At 34.7% G+C, this 22,140-nt stretch overlaps 1 protein-coding gene across 1 annotated transcript; it reads right to left on the bottom strand.

Moving 5' to 3' along the window:
* Positions 1-18,803: 18,803 nt before the first annotated feature.
* Positions 18,804-21,439, bottom strand: LOC110735834 (scarecrow-like protein 1). Its single transcript, XM_021916017.1, has 3 exons — positions 21,345-21,439; positions 21,125-21,197; positions 18,804-20,770 (listed from the first exon to the last, which is right to left on the bottom strand). Exons 1-3 carry the CDS (start codon positions 21,437-21,439, stop codon positions 19,094-19,096), a joined length of 1,845 nt encoding a protein of 614 aa, XP_021771709.1. The 3' UTR covers positions 18,804-19,093.
* Positions 21,440-22,140: the final 701 nt, after the last annotated feature.

Below are 22,140 nucleotides of genomic sequence, written 5' to 3'. Positions count from 1 at the left end.
TACAATATTATTGGACGATACATACTTCATGTATATGATACTTGTATTAATATATATACTTGTATTTATTTAATATATAATTGTATTTATTTATTAGTAGTCAATGTCACACTAACATGCTAAGTTATGAATATGATATGCTCATATGCTATTTGAGTGTTTGGTCTCCTAATATTAGAGTTTTAATAATCCAACATTAATTGTTTTGGGTTTCTCAACTACATATATAGCCTTGTCAATTTATTATTGAAGATAGTTGTTGATAGAATTGTCAATAAATGGTCTTCTAAATAGTGGTATATATCTATTTCCAAAAAAAAAACAAAAAAAAAAACATATGTAATTAACATATTTCATGAATTTTAAAAAAGAAAATGGGGTTGCGTATAAGAAAATAAAATTTAAATTATTAAGTCAGTAAACAATAATTACACTAATCAACATGTGATTTTATAATTCATTTTTAAATTTATATCTATTAAAATCATATCATGTATCTACTAAATACTTTTAAGGTTGCATATATCTTTACCCCTTAAACAAACAATTTGAAAATTTTCTAAATAAGGTTTAGGTTGTTACTCCTAAATACCTTAAATCTCTCTTTGCCTAATCTTAACAAAGGTATCCCAAGGTCCATTACAAGTTCGATTTCATACAAATGATGATAAAAAGTACAATTCTAAGGATACAATTAACTAAATCAGCTCTATTTCAAAAATTAAAATTTCTATGTTATTAAAAAAAAATTATCGAGAAATACTAATGCTTTTTCAATGTAGATAAAAAGAAAATTCCTATGTTTTGTTGATTTTATTGTATGATGATTATTGTATTATTTGTATTATGTTCATTTGTTATGAACTATACTTTAAGCTAATTAAAACCAGAAATTTGAATCACACAATATTATATCATTATAGGACGGATGGCTAGGTACTTTCAATCAATTTAATTTCAAGTGGTCACCAAAATTTTGTTTTCATTTGTGATAATTAAATTCAAGACAATGATTTGCATAATTGTAGGTTTTAATACTGCATGTGTATGTTGTTCAAAAGCTGAAGTCCCACATTAACTCATGGTCTGGTTAAGTAAAAGGATTAAGGACCCTATTAAACCAGCACAATTATCCAGCAATGCAGACGAGATTTCTACTTGAAAATAGAGTGGAAGATAAGGAAATCCCCCTACATCCAACTCCCAAACATTTGCACTTAGTGGAGCTTTGACTTATGACCTCAAAGTAACAATATGAATTCCTTTCCAACTCAACACTAAACCTGCTTTCTTTGAATTTAAACAATGATATGTCAATCAGTTAATTATTTGTACTAGCTTAGGATGGGTGACCTCCTGGAAAGTGCTCGTGTTGCACCCCTTTTTATTTGGGTGCGATCATATCAACACTAATGCACCGAATCCCATCAGAACTTCGCACACTTAAGCGTGCTTGGGCGAGGGTAATACTAGGATGGGTGACCTCCTGAGAAGTTCTCGTGTTGCACCCCTTTTTATTAATCATTTAATGTTAAAAAAAAAAAAAAAGGCTAGGTTACCAAGCAAAGCTTAGTGGAGTTGATGGGAAACTCACCTTGTGACTTTGAGGTCACAAGTTTGAGCCCCACCAACTACATTTGCTTGAGGGTAGGGAAATTCCCTTACCTTCCCCCTCTACTCTCAAGCGTTGACCTGTGAAATTGGACTTGCTTAACCTGTGAGAGATGTTGGTTCATTATGTTCCTTCATCTTACCTTAATATATATATATAAAATAAAACAGCTAGGTTTTTGGTTGGTGAGTGTCTAAAACGAAACATCTAGTCACATTATCTTAGACAACAAAAGGAATGGTCACATATAACTCACGTAATAATTCCTTTGTTAGTTTGTTGTTATCACTATTGTTACAGTGACGTATACAACTCCCTTGCGAATGTGTTCATAATTTCGACCAAGTAAATAAGATCTCATTATGAATTTGCTACAAGTTTTTTTGATAAGTAGCCTTGCTTTCATAATATTAAGACATTAAGTTGTTGTCAACCAATATTTCTATTAACAATAAAATTCAAAACATGTGCTAAAATAATAATGATGATAATGAATTCAATTTTGTGAAATTATTTTAATTGCACTAATAAATAATACAGTATATGCAAGTAAGTAATATAGACAATGCAAGTAGTCTAAGAGAAAATAGAATGCTATATATAAACAACTAATTAATAGTGATGCTACTCGTGCATAATTATTAATAATGTACGAGTAGTTGAGCAAGTGAATGATTTTGCTGTACACGTTCAACTTAAAACTTAAACTGAGATTGGCGCTAATAAAGTCCATTATTGTAAACCGCAATTTTGTTATCTTTTGGCTTTTCAAATACCTAAATTGTTAAATAGCGTTAGAGCTGTAAAAAACTGACCCGATTTGAAATATCGACTCGAATTCGATTATTAATCGACTTGTTTGAACTCAGAAAAATTGTGACCCGAACCCGATATGACTCGACCTGAAACCACCCCTAGACCCGAGTTAACCCAAGTATTTGAAACTCGAACCCGAACATGAACCGACTTGGAGATGACCCGACCTAAATATAACCCGTAAATTATTGACCTGAACCGAACCCGTCCTGAACCGAGATTGACCCAAACCTGTTTTAACCCGTCAAAACCCGAATTTAACCCGACCTGTTACTAATCCGACCCGAATTTAACCCAGCCTATTATAAACCGACCCGAATTTAACCTGACCTATTACTAACCCGACCCGAATAATACCTGACCTATTACTAACCAGACCCGAAATTCAACCCGATCTGTTACAAACCCGACCTGAAATCAACAAGACTTGTTATTGACCCGACCTAAATTCAACCCGGATTGTTCCTGATCGAATAGGCATTAACTTTGGCTTTTAACTTTTTGATACCGTAGTCTTTATGAGTAATAAATAATATTAATAATAGTTATAAGTAATACAATAAATATTAGGTGATTAATATTTAATACTCCGTAATACAAAGTACTGCAATTCATCTTTTTAAATTTCATCATAAATTGAAACAATTTGGTGTTGCACAATTCATATCCTAACTTTGATCACATACTTTACTTAATTATAAAATAAGAAATTGTGCTTCTGATTTTTTTTTTTTTTTTTTTTTTTGATCCATTTGAAATAATTCATTTGAAGAAACATACACATTTACTATAAGTAAGATCTTGTTAGGTTTTTGAAATAGCCCAATTTACAAGTTGTTCTTGTTAGGTTTTTGAAATAGCCGAATTTTTAGTAGCTTTAAATTAGTTGTTGTAAGAGAAAAAAATAAATAAAAAATAAAAAATAAAAAATAAAAAAGGTTTTTGAAACAGCCAATTTTTAGTAGCTTTAAATTAGCTGTCGATTGTATATATGAAGTATTAATCAAATCGTGTGTCCTAATTTTGTTTCTATTTTTATTTATAATTCTTATGTGCTAACTAATTAATATAAAATCTTTTAGGAAAGTGTATAATTAATTTACCATTTTCAAATTTTATTTATGTTAAAAAAATAATGATGTCACTATTAGTTTTGGCGGGAAAATATTATGAGGTTGGCATGTGGATAGTAATGATATCAGCGGTAATTACTTTAGTTATAATTATAAATTTTGAATTCTCTGGTCAACTTTCAAAAACTTTAACTATAAAAGCAAACTATTATAAACATCAAACCATTCATGTAGAATCATGTTAGTTTTGATTTAATATGCATTTTCAAAATATCAACTTTTTATAATACTACTCATCTATAATTGCACATATTCATGGCTAATGATGTGCATTGAAGACCGTAAAAGCCAAAATAATAATAATAATAATAATAATAATAATAATAATAATAATAATAATAATAAATAAATAAAATGAACGGAGAGTAGAGTATAAAATATGATTTAAATTTTCTTTTATTAAGGTCATCATCATATGTTAAAAAAATTGTTAAACTAGCTTTCTTGATTATTTCCAAAAAAAAACAAAAAAAAAAAAAAAAAAAAAAAAAAAAGCTTTCTTGATTATTTATTAGTTTAAATTCGTTATTGAAAGTTCTTATAAAAGATTATATCACAAATAACAGTACGAAATACCAAGTAGGGCTTGACTTAATGGATTGATGGTAAGGATTGAGCCTTCCCATCATTTTTTTTATTTTTTTTTTTAGCCTTCCCATCTTGAGGTTGGAGGTTCAAATTTCACTAGAGACACTTCGTGAGAATGAATTTTCCTTACCTGTTCCCCATACTCTAAAATTCTTTAGTTTGCAAATTCAGGTTTGGATAACTTGTGAGAGGTTCCAATCTGATAAGGCAATGTCCTCGTGCTTCGGTAGCCCATAGCTCATTGTTGTTGATAGGTTATTTGATGTTGCTACCCAATAGTGAGTATTCCACCGGCCTCCATACCAAATCCTTCTTTCTTGAAATTCAACAGAGCCCAAATCACTTTTTGGGCTTAACAATTATTTACGAAGTATATAGCTGGGCCTTATTCTCTTATCTTTACTCAAGCAAACCAAGATTGTTTATGCATGGACTATAATTATATTTCATTAGTTTGAGAAAGTTATCTAAAAGAATTTAATTGAAGTTCTTTTTAGTTCGTTAAAGTTGATTTTGTGAGAGAATGTTAAACTATCAAGTTGTTATTATTGTTTAATGATTTAATTTAAGTATAAAGTGAGTATAATTGTTAATTGGTAAGGTACTCATTGTTCATCCACCTTCTAAGTTAAAAATGTGATTGTTTGATTTTGATGTATTTCGATTGGCATTCGAAGTTTGGAATTGAATGTATTATCATGAAAGTTAGAGGTTATGATTTCAATGATTTCGAACTATTGGTAAAACTATTATGTTAAAGCAAGATAAATTCTTGTGTTGGCTTTTGGAATATTTGCTAAGTTGATTTTGGTATATGATTTGGGTTTATAGGGAATATTTCAAAATGAAACTTACGGACTACAATGCCAAAATTATTACGTGAATGTTTTACCTGTATTAAGAGACCGTTTGGTTTGGAGATTTCGAAAAAAATAAACAAATACCTTAATTTCCTTTGAATATAAGAGGTGATCGTGGACTAGGCTGGGATGGCTTGAGCCGAGACGAAGAAAAAAAAGGCCCACTTAGTTAGGCCAGGTTCGAGAGATCAGCTGAAGAAAAGAAAAAAAGACCACTTATTCAGGTTTCGAGTTGAGCTGAAGTCCAAAAAGGCCTACTTGATAGGGTTCGATTGGGTCAAGGTGCATGCTGAATATGCATGCTCAAAACGAATCTATGGATTGGACTGGACCTAGCAGGTTTTTCGGGCTTTTATAGTCTAAACCAAAAATATATAAGCCCTGTGAAAAAATAAAATAATTTTGGATAAGATCGAACCAAACTCGACTTTGGGTTGGATTTTTTCCGCCTTAAGCCCGAAAAAAACGGGTCACATCATGATGACCTCTACGGAGAGGAGAGGAACGAAATAATCACGAACAACCACCACAAACATCACGCGCCACCAAAGGGAGGCGGCGACCGTACGGATGGGAGAGAGGGGGAGGGCGTGCGTGAGAGAGAGATTAGGGTTAGGAAGTTTGGTTGCCTTGTTTCACAATTTACTGTATAGTTAATTGTGTCTTATTATCAAAACCTAGGTAAGGACTCTATTTATATATCTCATACATAACTAGAGTCCATGTGAAGCCCAAACTCCTAATCCAATCCAATCTCCTCTAGCCTTCCCATTCACATGGCTTGCTATTACCTTATGAGGCCCATTAATGAGCTCCATACTTGTTCAATCCAATACCCTTATGTATGACCTCATAGGATCCATTCTATTGGGCTTTGGGCTATTTGACTAGCCCAAAGATCATTTATCATATTTAGCAACAGACAATGACGACCCAAAAAAATGAACTAATTATCTCCATAATAGTGATCCTTGATATATCTAGTAATTGCACTTGACGAAGACATAAATCTTTCAATCTCCCACTTGTCTGAGACTGTAACACCCCAATAATTCTCTCTTAAAAACCTGTAAATACCTTTATCAATTTGCAAGAGAATTACTGACGTGCTACCGCCACGTGTTCAAACGTTGAGTTTAGTTCAGAGTTTAGCAGCGGAAAAACTAACTCAGTTATAAACAAGTTTCAAAACCAAAAAAAAAATCAAAACCAAATTTAGGCTTACAAGTTGGAACCATTAAGGCCCTTATTCAAAACCCAATAAAAGTAAATTAAATCCAAACTTATGAAATGAAATATACTGTGGAAACATCCAACACTCCACTCAAAATCCCACCACCTTGATGCAAGTTCTGATTATGTATAAACCTGTGATTAATCTGCACTCCAATATTACAAGTGTAAAAATTGGATCATTACAGGGTCATTGAAAGGCGAAGGCCATGACCATGAAAAGACACACAAAAGCACGCAATCAGCAACGCTGAGTACATACAAGCTACGAAATATAACAAAGAATTCCTAGCATACTACTAATAAGCAATCAACACACACAATTTAATTACTTACTCAGGCACATGTCTCAACTGTTAACATGACTAAGACTTCACTAATTAATATTAAATAATTCATTTCATTCATTGATTGGATTAAGCAATAGACCACGTTGTCCCCCTATGCTCCATTTCGGAACATTAATAAAAGAAAACCCTATGCCTCCTTTCGGAAACATTAATAAACATCCAATGGCAGACGGGCGCGACTCCGTGGCCATAGCTAGTATGAGATCTCATCTAACTCCTTATAATTTAAAGAAAAACATTTGTAAACAAGAAACTCGTAGATCAGACGGCCTCTAGAAAGTATACGGCTAATACCCAGTGAACTCCAACCCTTGATTGTCAATACTCTAGATGTGCACGAATCCAGAGTTTTATTGCTCATCCTTCTTACACTTTACGTGATTTACCAGTTTAAACTTGGTGATGACTCAGATGCAAAACAATACAACCAATCATACATCAATCATTCAAACAATCCAAGCTTCCAACTCAATTCTTAATTTATTAGTGACAAACAATTATTTATTATTGAATCCTTTAACTAACTCGTTGTATAAACACCTTAAGTGCATAAGGCACCTCAAATTAGTAACCTCGTCTCATAAGACTTTAATTCTCCATTTACTCATTCCAATTCATAAGCTTGAACAAGTAATAAGATAATTCATTTCACATATCTATGTACCTTAGCCTCTTAGCTCATCTTGCAAGTTATTGCACAAGTAACACTTACTAGAAAAATCAATACGCATTTCTCATACATGAATCAAACCAATCATCACATTAATCATCAATCAAACCCACTACCAAAAAATTTCACCCAGTCTACAAGTTTCCTAACATGATTCTAAGTTTTCTAAGTCCTTAAACATGCTTCTAGAGTCAAGGTTTTCGTATCCTTGTACGTACCTTGAGTAAACGAGGGGTTGGCCACTTTAAAACTGAAAATCACCTTCTACGAAGTCCTCTCCTAAACCAAATAATAATAATTCAATCAATACCAAGCAATATAATTTACAGCAATACTAACTTACTTTAAAACCCCTTTAACCATTGAAATAATGCTTTTAAATTACTCACAATAGTCAAAGTTAATAATTCAATAGTTCAACTATAAGTTTATATGTTAAAATCATGAAAATATAGCTTATAACATAAAATTCCAGCAACTTTAAAGTAAGGATTATAATCTGGAAATTTAGTTTAAGAATATAAAACAACCTCATAAACATCTCTACTTGAAATAATCATTATATAGTAGGTTAGTATGTTAAAAACCATCATAAAACCATGATTTAAAACCTTTAAAACCAAGATTAAAATCTGAAAATTTAATTTAATAGTAGAGTGTATGAATACAACAATCTAAACTTGAAATATATAATTAGAATTCAATTAGTTTCATAAAAACTCAATTAAACCTTCAAAATTCAATTGAACAACACTTTAAAACCTTCCTTTTTGCTAGAATTAAAAGCTTATATATTATTCTTAAAATTTCCTACATAAAAACATTAAGATACATACTTATTCATAAAATTACGGCAAGTTTAGAGCTTTATAAAAATCTGAAAATTTATTATAAATATTAAACCTTCGATAAAAATAAAAAACTGCCCGAAAACCATATTTAGAGGCTGAATTTGGCCACGAGAGGATGGTGCTCACTACAAAAGGTAGTGAGTTTTTATTAAAACATTGTTTACACACGAAAAACACTATTTTTTTTGCAAAAATCGAATGAGTTAGAATCTAAGCGTGATTAAAACATGATTAATAGAAATTAAGAACGTCAATCAGAAATTGATTACGAAAAACTGAAAACTTGCTTTTGAATTAAACATCATCATCATCATAATCATAGTAGAATCACAATATAATCATGCTTCAATTGAATAACTTTAGCAACACGTTTTTAAGCCCTAAAACCATGAAATTCAAGTTTTAAACCCTAATTTTCTTAACTAAACAAATTTGAAATTTTAATGCATAATTTAAACATGATAAAACTTATAAATTTATAATCTTTTAGGATAATTAAACATCATTAACCCATAAAAATAACAATTCAAAACAAAACTTAATCAAGATTATAACTTGAAATAATTTGATCAAAAAGGAAGGAAAGGAAGAAGGAGAGAGAAGAGGGCAAACTGGTGGTCGTGGGGTGTTGCGCGTGACGCTGCGGTGGCGCGACAGCGGCGAACAGGTGGTGGTGGTGCTCGGCAGCAGCGTGTTCAACAGCTTTCTCTTTTGTTTTTTTTTTTAAGGTTAAAGCGTGAATAAGGAGAAGAAGAAGGAAAGGCAGTAGCAGCAATTCAACGTGGGATTTGGGAGTGAGAAAGTGGAAAATTTTAGATGGGTTTAACTAATAAGAAGTGGGGTTTTTGGGTTTCCCTAGTTCTAATAAAACTAGGATTAAAACTTGGGCTTAAAGTGAGTGGGTTTTAGGTAAAAGGATGGGCTTAGTAATTTATGGGTTGAACTTGCATATTAATGCATGATTAAAATATGGGTAGGGAAATAATTTAATGAAATAGTTTTATTAGCTTTATAAACATTAAATTTATTTGCTTAAATCATAGTAAAATAAACGGATTTTTCACCAAATACCACTGAGTTAATGCGTAATTCACCATATACCACACAAAATTTTCTAATTCACCATATAACACTGAGTTAATGTATATTAACACATAATTTTGTTAACTGCCGTTAGTCTGCCGTTAACGCCATTAGTAATTAAGGTTAATTATGCCACGTGACTGTCACTTATTGGCTCTTATTAATATTATCTAATTAATTAGTTAAATAAATAATTAAAAAAAATAAACAGCCACCACCTTCTCACTCCACCAACCTCGACACCCCCTTCCTCCACCAGCCCAGCTCCTCCTCCCCGCCGGCGCCTTCCAGCCTCCTCCCTCGCCGGCCTTCCAGAGCTCCCCCTACCCCTTCCATCTCCCCTTCCCGTCCTCCTCCCAAACCACCAACGCCCCCCAGCCAACCACCACCCTATCCCAACATCCTCTGCTTGCACGAAATATGACCAAAACCCCCAGCCACCACCCTATCCCGCCCCCACCCACGCCGGCGCCCAGCCCTTTTCTCGCCAGCGCGTTGGCCTTCCCCTCCCCCTGAACCGACAACACTCAAAATCTGCAACCATACAACAACATCAATTCGACTTATCGGCATTCTTTTTCGAACAAATTCGCTTATAATTCGACCTTATCTCTCTTCGTCAAGATTTGATGGTTGGTTTCTTTGCCGTCAATATTCCAATTGGGATTTGCAAGAGGGAAATTGAGGATTTTTTTAGGGTTAGAGAGATCGAGAATTGGGGAATCGGGGAAGGGGAGTCCGGCGAAGAAATCGGGAATTGGGTTACAGGTGGGGGATGATTTTCGGGGAAGGGGAGTAGGAGTGGGATGGTCGCTGGCGTAGGGGGACGGGGTCGAGAATGTCGCCAGCGGGGGGAAGGGGCCAGGGGAGGGCAGTCACCGGCCATCTGGGAAGTGGCTGGGATCGCAATTGTTGCCGGCAAGGGTGGCGGTGGCTTGTATTGGTGGTGTTTAATTTTTATTTATTTTTTAAAATATTTTTTCTAAATTTAATTAATTAAATAAATAATATTAATTAGAACCAATTACAAGCTGCCACGTGGCACAATTAATGTTAATGACTAACTGAGTTAACGGAAATGGCATGTTGTGACATTTATGTTAAACTCAGTGTTATATGGTGAATTAGAAAATTTTGTGTGGTATATGGTGAATTACGCATTAACTCAGTGGTCTTTAGTGAAAAATCCGTAAAATAAATTATGTATATAAATAACCATAATTAAATATTCACAAAAATATGTTAAAATATAATTTTAAATTTCACAAAATTACGGGGGATTACAGAGACAAGTGTGTAATATTAAAATTCCTTAAGTCAATGTGTGTCGATTTGATAATATGATTGCATCTCATGTCGAGATCATATTAATCTACAAATGTTTTCTTGAAACTGAGTTAGAATTACAAAACAAATGATTACTATGCAATCCATTTGAGCACGACCACACATTTTCTGAATTCTCACTCTTCAAGGGCCATGACACATTCCTAATTAAATAGGTAGACTTAATCCAATCTTGTAGCAACCAAGGTTCCCACTCAACTTTTGACGTAACCGGGCAACCCCTTTTATAGTCCCCTTTTACGGAATGACATTTGGGTGTATCACAGCTAAATCAATCATTGAATGAATTCAATGTTCCACTCATGTCAAAGGACTCCACTAATATATCCGGAAGCTCTATACTTGAACTTCAAAGTAGGTCCATAGTTCGATCATGCATCATTCATGCATACCCATTTAATTGACCGAGCATCTCTATCCAATCAATCTTACATGCTAGTCCATTTATTGAAATCATTTATGTCCAATTTAATGATTTCGAACTAGGAACTTAAATAATTTATGAATTTAGTTCGCCTGTGGGGTTTCATTCACCAACTCATCAACATGATGAACCCATCAATTCATAATTATTTTGGACATTTTATTTAACATCAAAAATCATAATTAAATAAGAGAAATAATAAATTTCTGATTAAACATAATTCTGCAAGTAAATGTATTACATATGTAATAAGTTTTCTCAAAATAAATACAACTTAAATTACATCACTTGCTTTAATCTAGTTGCCCTAATATGAGCCTCATGCTTGGGTTGTGGAAGGGGTTTAGCAAGCGGATCAGCGATATTCTCATCCGTATGAACTTTGCTCATCTTGACATCTCATCAGCCAACGATCTCTCGAATGAGGTGATACTTCCTCTCAACATGTTTGGATTTGAAATGTGATATTGACTCCTTTGATTGAGCAATGGCGCCATTGTTGTCACATAACAACTCGATTCCTTCTTGAGCACTAGGTATAATGTCTAGCTCTGTAAGGAACTTCTTAATCCAAACTGCTTCCTTAGCTACTTCAACCGCAGCCAAATACTCAAATTATGTCGTAAAGGCTGCGATAGTGCTTTGCTTCAAACTCTTCCAGCTCACTGCTCCTCCATTCAGATAGAAAATGTACCCGGACTGGGATTTGAAATCATCTCTGTCTGTTTGGAAACTCGCATCCGTATAACCCTTGACAACCAACTCATTTTTTCCACCATATACTTGAAACATTCCTTTAATCCTTCTCAAGTACTTAAGGATGTTCTTGGCAGCTGTCCAGTGCGCTTCCCCTGGGTTAGCCTGAAAATTGCTGCACATACTTAGAGCATATGCAACATCCGATCTTGTACATATCATGGCATACATAATGGACCCTATTGCAGAGGCGTAAGGTACACTAGTCATACGCTTCAACTCTTATGGCTTTTGAGGGCACTAAGTTTTACTGAGCGTGATACCATGAGACATGGGAAGAAATCCTCTCTTGGAGTCTTTCATGTCAAACCTGTCAAGAACCTTATCAATATAAGTCTCTTGACTTAGTCCAATCATCCTTCGAATATTGTCTCGATGGATCTTGATTCCCAAAATGTACTCGGCGTCACCCAAGTCTTTCATGGAGAAACAACTCTTCAACCATTCCTTGACTGACTCAAGCATTGGTATATCGTTCCTCATGAGCAGTATGTCATCTACATACAAGACTAGGCTGCTCCACTAGACTTCTTGTATACACAAGGTTCTTCTTCGCTTTTGAGAAAACCGAACTGTTTAATCGCCTCATCGAAACGAATGTTCCAACTCCTTGATGCTTGCTTCAATCCATAAATGGATTTCTGAAGCTTGCATACCTTTTCAGGATTTTTGGATCTTTAAAACCCTCAAGTTATGTCATATACATAACCCCTATCAAGAATCCATTCAAGAAGGCGGTTTTGACATCCATCTGCTAGATTTCGTAATCGAAAAATGCAGAAATTGCTAGAAGATTCCGAATGGACTTAAGCATTGCTACTGGGGAAAAGGTTTCATCATAGTCAATACCATGAATTTGTCTGAACCCTTTTGCAACCAGCCTTGCTTTATAGATGTAGGCATTTCCATCTTTGTCTGTTTTGATGTTGTAGACACATTTGCAGCCAATAGGTTTGACCTCATTAGGCAAGTCTACTAGGGCCCACACATCATTTTCAAACATGGAGTCCATTTCAGATTTCATGGCCTCAAGCCATTTCTCTGAGTTGGGGCTTGCCAAAGCCTGCTTGTAGGTTGTGGGTTCCTTATTCTCTAACAGGAAGATTTCGGAATCCTCAGTGAACAGAACATCAACAAACTATTTGTTTCTGATTCTGCTAGACCTACGTAGGGTGAGAGCAATAGTAGAAATGTTCTCTTCAACTCTTTGAAGATTTTCGCAAGAATTAGATTCAAGTGGGACGATAGGAGTCTCGCTAGTTGAATTAGCTTGCTCTGACGCATGATTTGTCAAACTAGTTGATTCATGTGCCCTCGCCTCTGACATGGTGTTATCCACATCCATTTGTTGCTCGTCTCGAATTTCTTCGAGAGCCACTTTACTCCCACTTGGCTTTGTAGAAAGAAATTCCCTTTCTAAAAAGACACCATCGCGAGCAACAAACACTTTGTTGTCTGCGCGATTGTAGAAGTAATATCCTTTTGTCTCCTTGGGATAACTCAAGACGAAACATTTGTCTAATTTAGGGCCTAATTTATCGCCTTGTAAACGTTTTACATAGGCTTTACACCCCCAAACCTTGAGATAAGACAACTTTAGAACTTTTCCAGTCCATAACTCATATGGTGTCTTCTCAACTGCTTTGGACGGGCTTCAGTTCAGTATGTTGGCAACTGCCTCTAATGCATATCCCCAGAACGATATATGCAAATCGGTAAAGCTCATCATGGATCGAACCATGTCAAGCAGAGTCCGATTCCTCCTTTCTGACACACCATTCAACTGTGGTGTTCCTAGAGGAGTTAATTGTGAAAGTATTCTACAATCCCTCAAATGATCATCAAACTCTTGAGTCAAATATTCACCACCACGATCAGATTGTAGTGCTTTAATTGTCTTCCCAAGCTGGTTTTGTACTTCATTCTGGGATTCCTTGAACTTTTCAAAGGATTCCGACTTGTGCTTCATTAAGTAGATATAGCCATACCTACTTAAATCATCAGTAAAGGTAATGAAATATTTAAATCCACCTCTAGCTTTTGAACTCATTGGTCCACGCACATCTGTATGTATGAGGCCCAAAAGGTCACTAGCTCTTTCACCCTTTCCTGTAAAAGGTGATTTGGTCATCTTACCTAACAAGCATGACTCACAATTCTCAAACGATTCATAATCAAATGAGGATAGGAGTCCATCCTTTTGTAATTTCTGGATGCGCGATTGGTTTATATGACCTAACCTACAATGCCAAAAGTAGGTTTGGTTTGATTCATCTATTTTGCGCCTTTTATGATCAATGTTGTAAACATGGGTTGTATAGTCTAAAACATACAAACCATTAATCAATTTTGCGTTAGCATATAACATATTATCTTTAGAAATAAAACAACATTTGTCTCTTATTTCGAAAGAAAAACCTTCAATATCTAACACTGGAACTAAAATAATGTTTTTGGTAATTGTTGGAACATAATAACAGTTATTAAGCACTAAAATAAGATCAGATGGGAGCTTCAAGTGATAGCTTCCAACAGCAAGTGCTGCAACTTTTGGTCCATTTCCTACTCGAAGTGTTATCTCCCCTTTTGCTAACTTTTTTTTTTTTTTTTTTTTTTTTTTTTTTTTTTTTTTTTTTTTTTTTTTTTTTTTTTTTTTTTTTTTTTTTTTTTTTTTTTTTTTGCTAACTTCTTACTCTCTCTTAAGCCCTGCATGTTATTAACAATGTGAGCACCACAACTGGTATCGAATACCCAAGTGGAAGAAGGAGTAAGATTGATTTCAACAACAAATATACTAGGTAACTCCTTACCTTCTGTTTTTAACGGCATGTTGTGAGGACATTCTGGTAAGTGGTAAGACCACCTACCGCAGTAGAATCACTGGCTTCCTTCTTTCTTCAAGTACTCCTCTGTGTGGTTGATCAGTAAATCGACAAGCACGACTGTAGAGCCTTTATTATCATGAATTAGCTTGATGAGATCAAATCCAGCATGGAGTGAAAAACAGAATAGTATCATGAGCAGATTCATCATCAAACGGTCTCCCTAAGATATCCATCCAATTGAATAACTCAATTAGTTCCTTGACATGGCTCTTAACTGACTGGCCAGGTATGAGTTTCTTAGCCAGTATCTTACAATAAATATTGTAAGTCTCAAACCTTACACTGTTAGTCTAGGAGTAATATACCGTGGGAATCTATTCAACGATTTCCTTGACATTCTTGTCAGTGATGCCTCAACTTCCTAATGCCCCTATACCGCCTCTACAGACAACATGTAGGCACTCTCGCAGTAAGGTTCGCTCATAATCCTTAAACCTTCTCTTCTAACAAGTTGGAATAGAGGCTAACATGAAGTTCTTGACTTTCTCTGCATTTGCAACATCTTTCGCATGCCTTTCAGGAGTTAAACCCACTGTGAATCTACTTTCAATGGGAATGTACAACCGAGCTTCGAGCTTGTGGCTCTTAAGAACATTTCTTAGCTCATTTTCCCAATCCTTGAAATTTCTGAGATTTAGCCTTATTTTCAGTTTGGTTGGCAAGTTAGTGTTGTTGTTAAAGTTATTCATCTACAAACAAAAACGAGGCAAAGTTCAATAATTATGTTTAATGAAATTAAAGCACCATACACTTAATTCAATTTTTATGATCCCTTTTGAATTAAGTGATTCCAAGACCCTTAATTTGTGCAATAATTGACGGACTTTGGCCCTACCATCAACCATTACATTTTCAAGGTGAGTAAACTCTTTACTGATTACAACACTTGTAATTCTTGGTTGAATAATCAACCATCTCATGTTTAATTATTACCCTTTGCTTCAAGATTCTAAACTCTTTAGGTAACCTTGTTGAATATAACCAATTAAAATTGTAAAGCTTGAGTTACCCCAAGTCTCCAAAGATATAAAAATGACACCCAGCTTTGGCATGACCTATCATTAATTATCGAAGGGTTGTTGGGTTTTTAATTGGAAAAGCAACCTCAATATTACCGGGACCTAGATTTATTATGTTGTGATTAATTTAGTGAACTCTAGCGCATCATCACAAGCATAGATAAAACCTAGCATGCATAATCAACTAATGCATAAATAAAATATGACATAGTATGGCCCCTTAATCCTAGGAAAACTAATAAAGCAAAAGGCTCCCACTTGAACCTTCATGGATCTCATCCACCTTGCTCCTTTGGGCCTTTACTCCATTGACTTCTTGGATTAACTGCAACCTGTAATACTATTCTATACTATCTACTACTTAAATAAAATAAAATTAATTACAAAAATACTTAACGGTACACAAACCGTATTTAGATTATAAAAATACATCACGATGCGCAGATCGTATTTAGAATCTATGGGCCATACTAGACTATAATTATATATATTGCTATATAATAAATCACTCAACATGCTTTCCTAAACTACAACATCGAATGTTCATAATTAAGGAAACATGATACCTAAATATCTCATATTTTAAACTATAATTAGATGATATCATATATTATTCATGACCAATTATGAAATATCATATATTTTAATTTAGGTATGAGATAGAATCAAATCTTATTTTAATCAGGAAAGATTAATCATATTTATTCTCCATGATTATCCTAACTAATTTAGGAGATTCTATCCTAATTACTTAGTCAATCACATAATTTTAAATCAATTATTTCCTAAAATAATTATGGGATAATCTCATTATTTAATCAATTATTATCCACACAGAATCTTTTGCTCAAATTATCCTATAAACTTATCAAAATTAACAACTTTAATTTTGACAATTATCTTTCTTAAAATCTGATTTTAAATTTTGAATTTTAAAATAAAAGAATTTTTTTTTTTTTTGAAAACCTATGCCAACCACCGTGGTGTGGCCAGCTGAAGCCAGCCACAGTGGCCATACACCGTGCCACTGATGCACGGTGGTGCTGTTGCTGCCCTCGCTGACCCGACCTGATGCCCGCCCCCACCCTCCCTCTTGGACCACCACCGGCGGCCGCCACCCGGCCGCGGCTGCCGCCCAAAAATAGCCCCAAAAAAAATAATTTTTTTTTTGAGTTTCAATTAAACAACATTTGTTATAATTAAATTAAATTGGTCCAACTAATTTCAAAATTAAATCACATTCAATCTCAAATTAGGGTTCTTCATGAAATTAATTCCCTATTCAATTTAACACTTAAATTAAATAATTTGATGATGCAAAATTCACAATTATACATGAAATCAAATAAATTAAATCCATGAAAAATAAACTATTCGAAATTATTCAAAAACCAAAACACAAAATCAAAATTTAGGGTTAGAGTTTCGAATTTTTTGAAATTAGGGTTTGGGGGGTCAAAATTTCAAACCTAAAGGGGGCAAAAATTCGGTCATATTCTAGGCTAAAATTGAGCAAAATTAAACACTTTAATGATTTCATATGTTAAATCAACATTGAAAATAACAATTGACCCATAATTAAATTATTCTCCCTCTTAATTGAATTAAAATTTGTGGACAACAAAGAATTAATATCAATATGTGTACATGCATAATGCTAACTGATACCACTATAGGACTCTAGATACTCTAAGTAGAATTGCATGAATCATATTCATAAGCATCTAATAACCAAGATCTATGCACAACACATAAAGAACATCTAATTGTACCTTTGAAGCGTGATTCCACGTGTGATCGAGCAAGTTCAATAGGAGAACTAGAACCCCAATCGTGATTCCTCTATTTTGTCCACGGGCACAAATTGAACCCTTTCAATCAACCTTCTACGGAGAGGAGAGGAATGAACTAACCATGAACACCACAACACCAAGCGCCACCAAGGGGGGCGGCGGCTGTATAGATGGGAGAGAGGGGAGGGCGTGCGTGAGAGAGAGATTAAGGTTGCCTTACTTCACAATTTACTTTATGGTTAATTGTGTGTTGTTATCAAAACCTAGGTAAGGACTCTATTTATATATCTCATACATAACTAGAGTCCATGTGAAGCCCAAACTCCTAATCCAATTCAATCTTCTCTAGCCTTCCCATTCACATGGCTTGTCATTACCTCATGAGGCCCATTAATGGGCTCCATACTTGTTCAATCCAATACCCTTGTGTGTGACCTCATAGGATCCATTCTATTGGGTTTTGGGAGTTTCATATCTAGTAACAGCCAATGACGACCCAAAAGAATGAACTAAGTATCTCCATAATAGTGATCCCTGATATATCTAGTAATTGCACTTGACGAATACATAAATCCTTTAGTAATGACTAGCAATATATGCAACCAATGCATGCAAAAGATTTCAAAATTTAATTTGTTGTAAATATGAATATTTTTTTAAAAAAAAAATCAATAACATGAAAATGTTCTTATTATAGCTTTATTTTTTTTTATTTTTTTTTATAGGTAAGATATTGGGGTGTCCCTCCTATTACAGGAGGGGTAGAGGTGAGGATTGAATCCTGGTCACAACAGGAAGAGATGGAGGGACTAACCATCCCTCCACTCCTTGATCCTCTCTTATTATAGCTTTATAGGTACGTTGGAGTTTAGATAATATATAGGTAGTAGACTAGTAGTTGGCAAAATTTGACAGAGTTTTTCTTTTTCAGCAATGAGATTTGAGAACGACGTATAACAATTCTCTTCTTATTGTTTGTTTTCATCCTTTGGAAATTAGATAAGATTTGTTCTACAAGACACGAAAAAGAGGTAGCCATAGTTGACTATGATAGTTACCTTGTAATTTTGATTTATTTTAAGTACCCCATTTTAATAATTAGATAATATAATTAAGATGTGCTTTATCTAACAAGTATTTAACGATCATATTTAATCTTATGTAAAAATCACCGACATTGGTCAACTACGTGAATAGTGCCAAAGTATAACCAAGATATTTATTAAAGAATAAAAACGAAGGTAGTATTAAGATTATCTTAAATTGTACAAAGTATATTCTAGCGCAATATTATTGTGCGTCATTGCATGCATTTACAAGGATAAGGAAGAGGAACACAAGCTTCTAAGAGGTTTCTATGCAAAATCAAATACAAAAAGAACGGAAATCAAAGAAACATTGTAATGCAATGAAGAAAAATATGTTACATAAAGTGTGTAGTCAACAAATTGGATTACCTAAAAACAGTTTATGTTCATGATGAACTGCTAGAAAAAAAGCGTATTGTATGAGACATCGCCTCATGAAGACTACAATAAGCAGTTCAGCAAAAAATAAAGATCACAACATAATATACAAACTCTTATTGCTAATTATATAAATTACACAGCACCCTCAAGTCTGTTAGAAGTGAAAACTCAAACTAGAAACAGTCATTAGTAACTCGATTTTGATCAATTCCAAGCTGATGCAACAACTAAGTTTTTGTCTTCCCATCCAAAATGAAGCGCACCCATCACCTCATTCAACTTGTACCGGTTGCAATACTGTGACACAATTAGCTCTCGAATCATATCACTCGCATTTTGCCTTAACGGGCATGATCTGAAACCTGCCATTTGCATCCTAGCCCTCCATTTCCCAGCGACCTCATAACGCTCGATCCTTTCTTCCCCTTCACAAGCTATAATGTTCACAATATCACGTGCCAAACACTGCTTCTCGACATTGATTCTTTCCTGGCTTTCTCTCGGGAGAGTGGCATCGAGAGACTCAAAAACGGCGGAGTAATAGCTGTAAGCCTCGGAAAATCTAGAGAGGAACGGGGTGGTGTTTGTGTTCACATCTTGTTCGACAATGGTTACTAGCTTTGGGTTTAAGCTTTTGACCATTCGAAGAAGTTGGTCTCGAAGATTGATCGTTGAGACACTTTCATCAGGCATGTGGTGGAGCAGGAAAGCGAAATTTACCACTAGTGCTTCCCCAGGTCTGCAATCTAACATTTCTGGGGTAACAAGCGGTGTTCTCGTTGGTAGTGCCTTAAACTCAAAGGGCAACCCTTCAAGTTCAGCTAACACCTCAAGCCTTTGCCCAATGTTTTTTAGGCCACCAATTGGGCGCTGAACAGATTCAGGATCATCAACCCCAGTTAATCTCAACTTAATCGACTTTCCACGTTGCTTAGCAAGAGATCGTATGAGATTTATGTATTGGTTTCCTTGGTTGATATCAAAATCAATAATATGTACCTTCTTCTCATACTTAATTGCCTCCAAAATTGCCTCGTTTGCTGCCATAAATCCAAACTTGAAACATGGACATACCTCAAAGAGTACTTGCATTGCTGCAAGCTTTTCAAAAGAAGGTGGCTCTTTGCATCTCAGAGCTTTATAAAGAACTTTCCCAGATGAAGCCAACCGAGCAGCAAGGCCTTCTACCATGTAGGCTGCAATCCTCTGTGATGGTTCCCCTTGGATCGAAACCATTTGTCTAAGCTCGTTGATCATTGATTCAGCTTGTGCAAAATTTCCCTCTGAAATCATAGTAGCACAATCAAAGAGTAACTGTTTAGTATTACGAGAAGAAGGTAGCGCTTCATCCTTGCTGCCAATGCTACTCAAGTTGGAAGATTCCGAGGAAGTGGACTCCTTTGGGGAGTCATGGGCCATCATGTTCCTCAATGACCCAGCCCAATCTTCATCTATCTCCATGTTGTGCTCAGGCCCAATAACAACCTCATCTACTCCGTCTTCATCATTGTCAAGGAGAGCATGCTCCAATTCTTGAAGCTTCAACTTCATCATACCCTCATCATATTCAACTGCTTCTGGACTTTGACTGATGAAGTAATCCAGGTCGTAATTTGTTTGGTATGAGCTGTCAAATTGGATTGGAGTAGAACTTGGTGGGTGAATCAGCTCTTCCGAGGGAGAATTATTGAAAAACTGCACATCATAACTGGGACTGTTGAAAGTTTCTGCCATGTACTTGACCTTGTGCTTTTCAGAACCATATAACTGAGTAGACAAACCCGAGCTGTTACTCCCTCCTTGCAGTGCATAAAGCCTCGGAGTTCCATATGCTGTAGACATATTTGCTGACCAAACTAAAGATATGATCAAGGCTCTTAACTATTATCCCAAATCCAGGAGTCTAGATGTCAAACAAATCCAAATCTTCCCGTATATATGACTAGTTTTGTGGATGCCAAATGCCGTTATCAGGTTGACCAAGTGTTGTTGCAATAATCATGTTGCTCTCAAGCTATCTTATCTAAACAAAAGAATTCAAAAAAACAAGGAAAAGATAAATACATAAGGGGTTTTATCCTGACACTTGATTAATTTTTTATGCAATAAGCAACTTGTAGCAATTAAAAACCACATAAATGAGTAGAATCTAGTCCAGACTTAGTCTCTCCTCAAGAAAGATATGTTTAATTATTGAACTCAAATTAAGGATGTAAGCAGTTACAACATCAATACGTTACCATCACCAAATTCGAGCACATCACTGATAATAAAATCACCACACAAGGAGTGACCAGATAATCTGTCACTGTTGGAACAATTCAAGAACAGCAAGCAGCTACACAGAACATATCCAAATACTATACTTCTAATTTGAGGTTCTTGGAATCCAAACCTTTTTAATAATTTAATTTGTACAACTAGTTGCATGGTACAACCAAGACTAATGTCTTACAGAATAAAAATGAGTGAGCATGGTACATCTTGTTGTAACTTTTTAGTTGGTTGCGACTTCAATAGTTGTAGCTCTATATGACTCAAACTCTTCATTTAACGTCAACTATGAAGTACACACGTTAGATCCTCAAGTCTAGGACCGGAACACTAGGATTCGTTATGTAAAAACCAAGTTCCTTTAAACAGTACCGTTACTAAACTAGAAAGGTCTCTCTAACTCAAACAAACCAAACAAACCCAATTTAAATGGTATGATCCATGCGACGAATAGGCTACACACCAACAATCAATTCAATTTCTGAGAACTAAGCTTTTAAGCACATGACATAAACTTGCAAAAATGATTCTAAAATCCAAAATCTCAATTCTCAATAATTCAACTAAATAATTGCTATCAAACCCAAAAGAAATCTACAACATGCTCATATATACTTGAAGATCACGAATAAAGTAGCATGCAAGAATTCACCAAGAATAGTATCATAAATACAAAACATAATCAGAAAATAGAAGAATATATCTGGGGATTGGCACAAGCAGATCTACTAACAAAGCTTTTCATGCAGTCTATTTTCTTTATATAAAATGTAAGCATGCACATAAAATATGATTGAAAACATAACCAAACAAGAAAATAATCAAATCCCACCAAATATACATCAATTGAAACAATAAAGGGAAATAAGAACAAAATCAAATGTTTCATGAAATTGAAAACCCAAAAAAAAAAAAAAGAGTATAGTACCTGGGAGTAAAGATCACAAAAAAGAGGAATAACCTGCAAACAATAGTAA

The sequence above is a fragment of the Chenopodium quinoa genome, unplaced genomic scaffold, assembly GCF_001683475.1.
Source record: "Chenopodium quinoa cultivar QQ74 unplaced genomic scaffold, ASM168347v1, whole genome shotgun sequence".
NCBI classification, from domain to species: Eukaryota; Viridiplantae; Streptophyta; class Magnoliopsida; order Caryophyllales; family Amaranthaceae; genus Chenopodium; species Chenopodium quinoa.
This window is presented reverse-complemented; position numbering and strand designations above follow the sequence as displayed.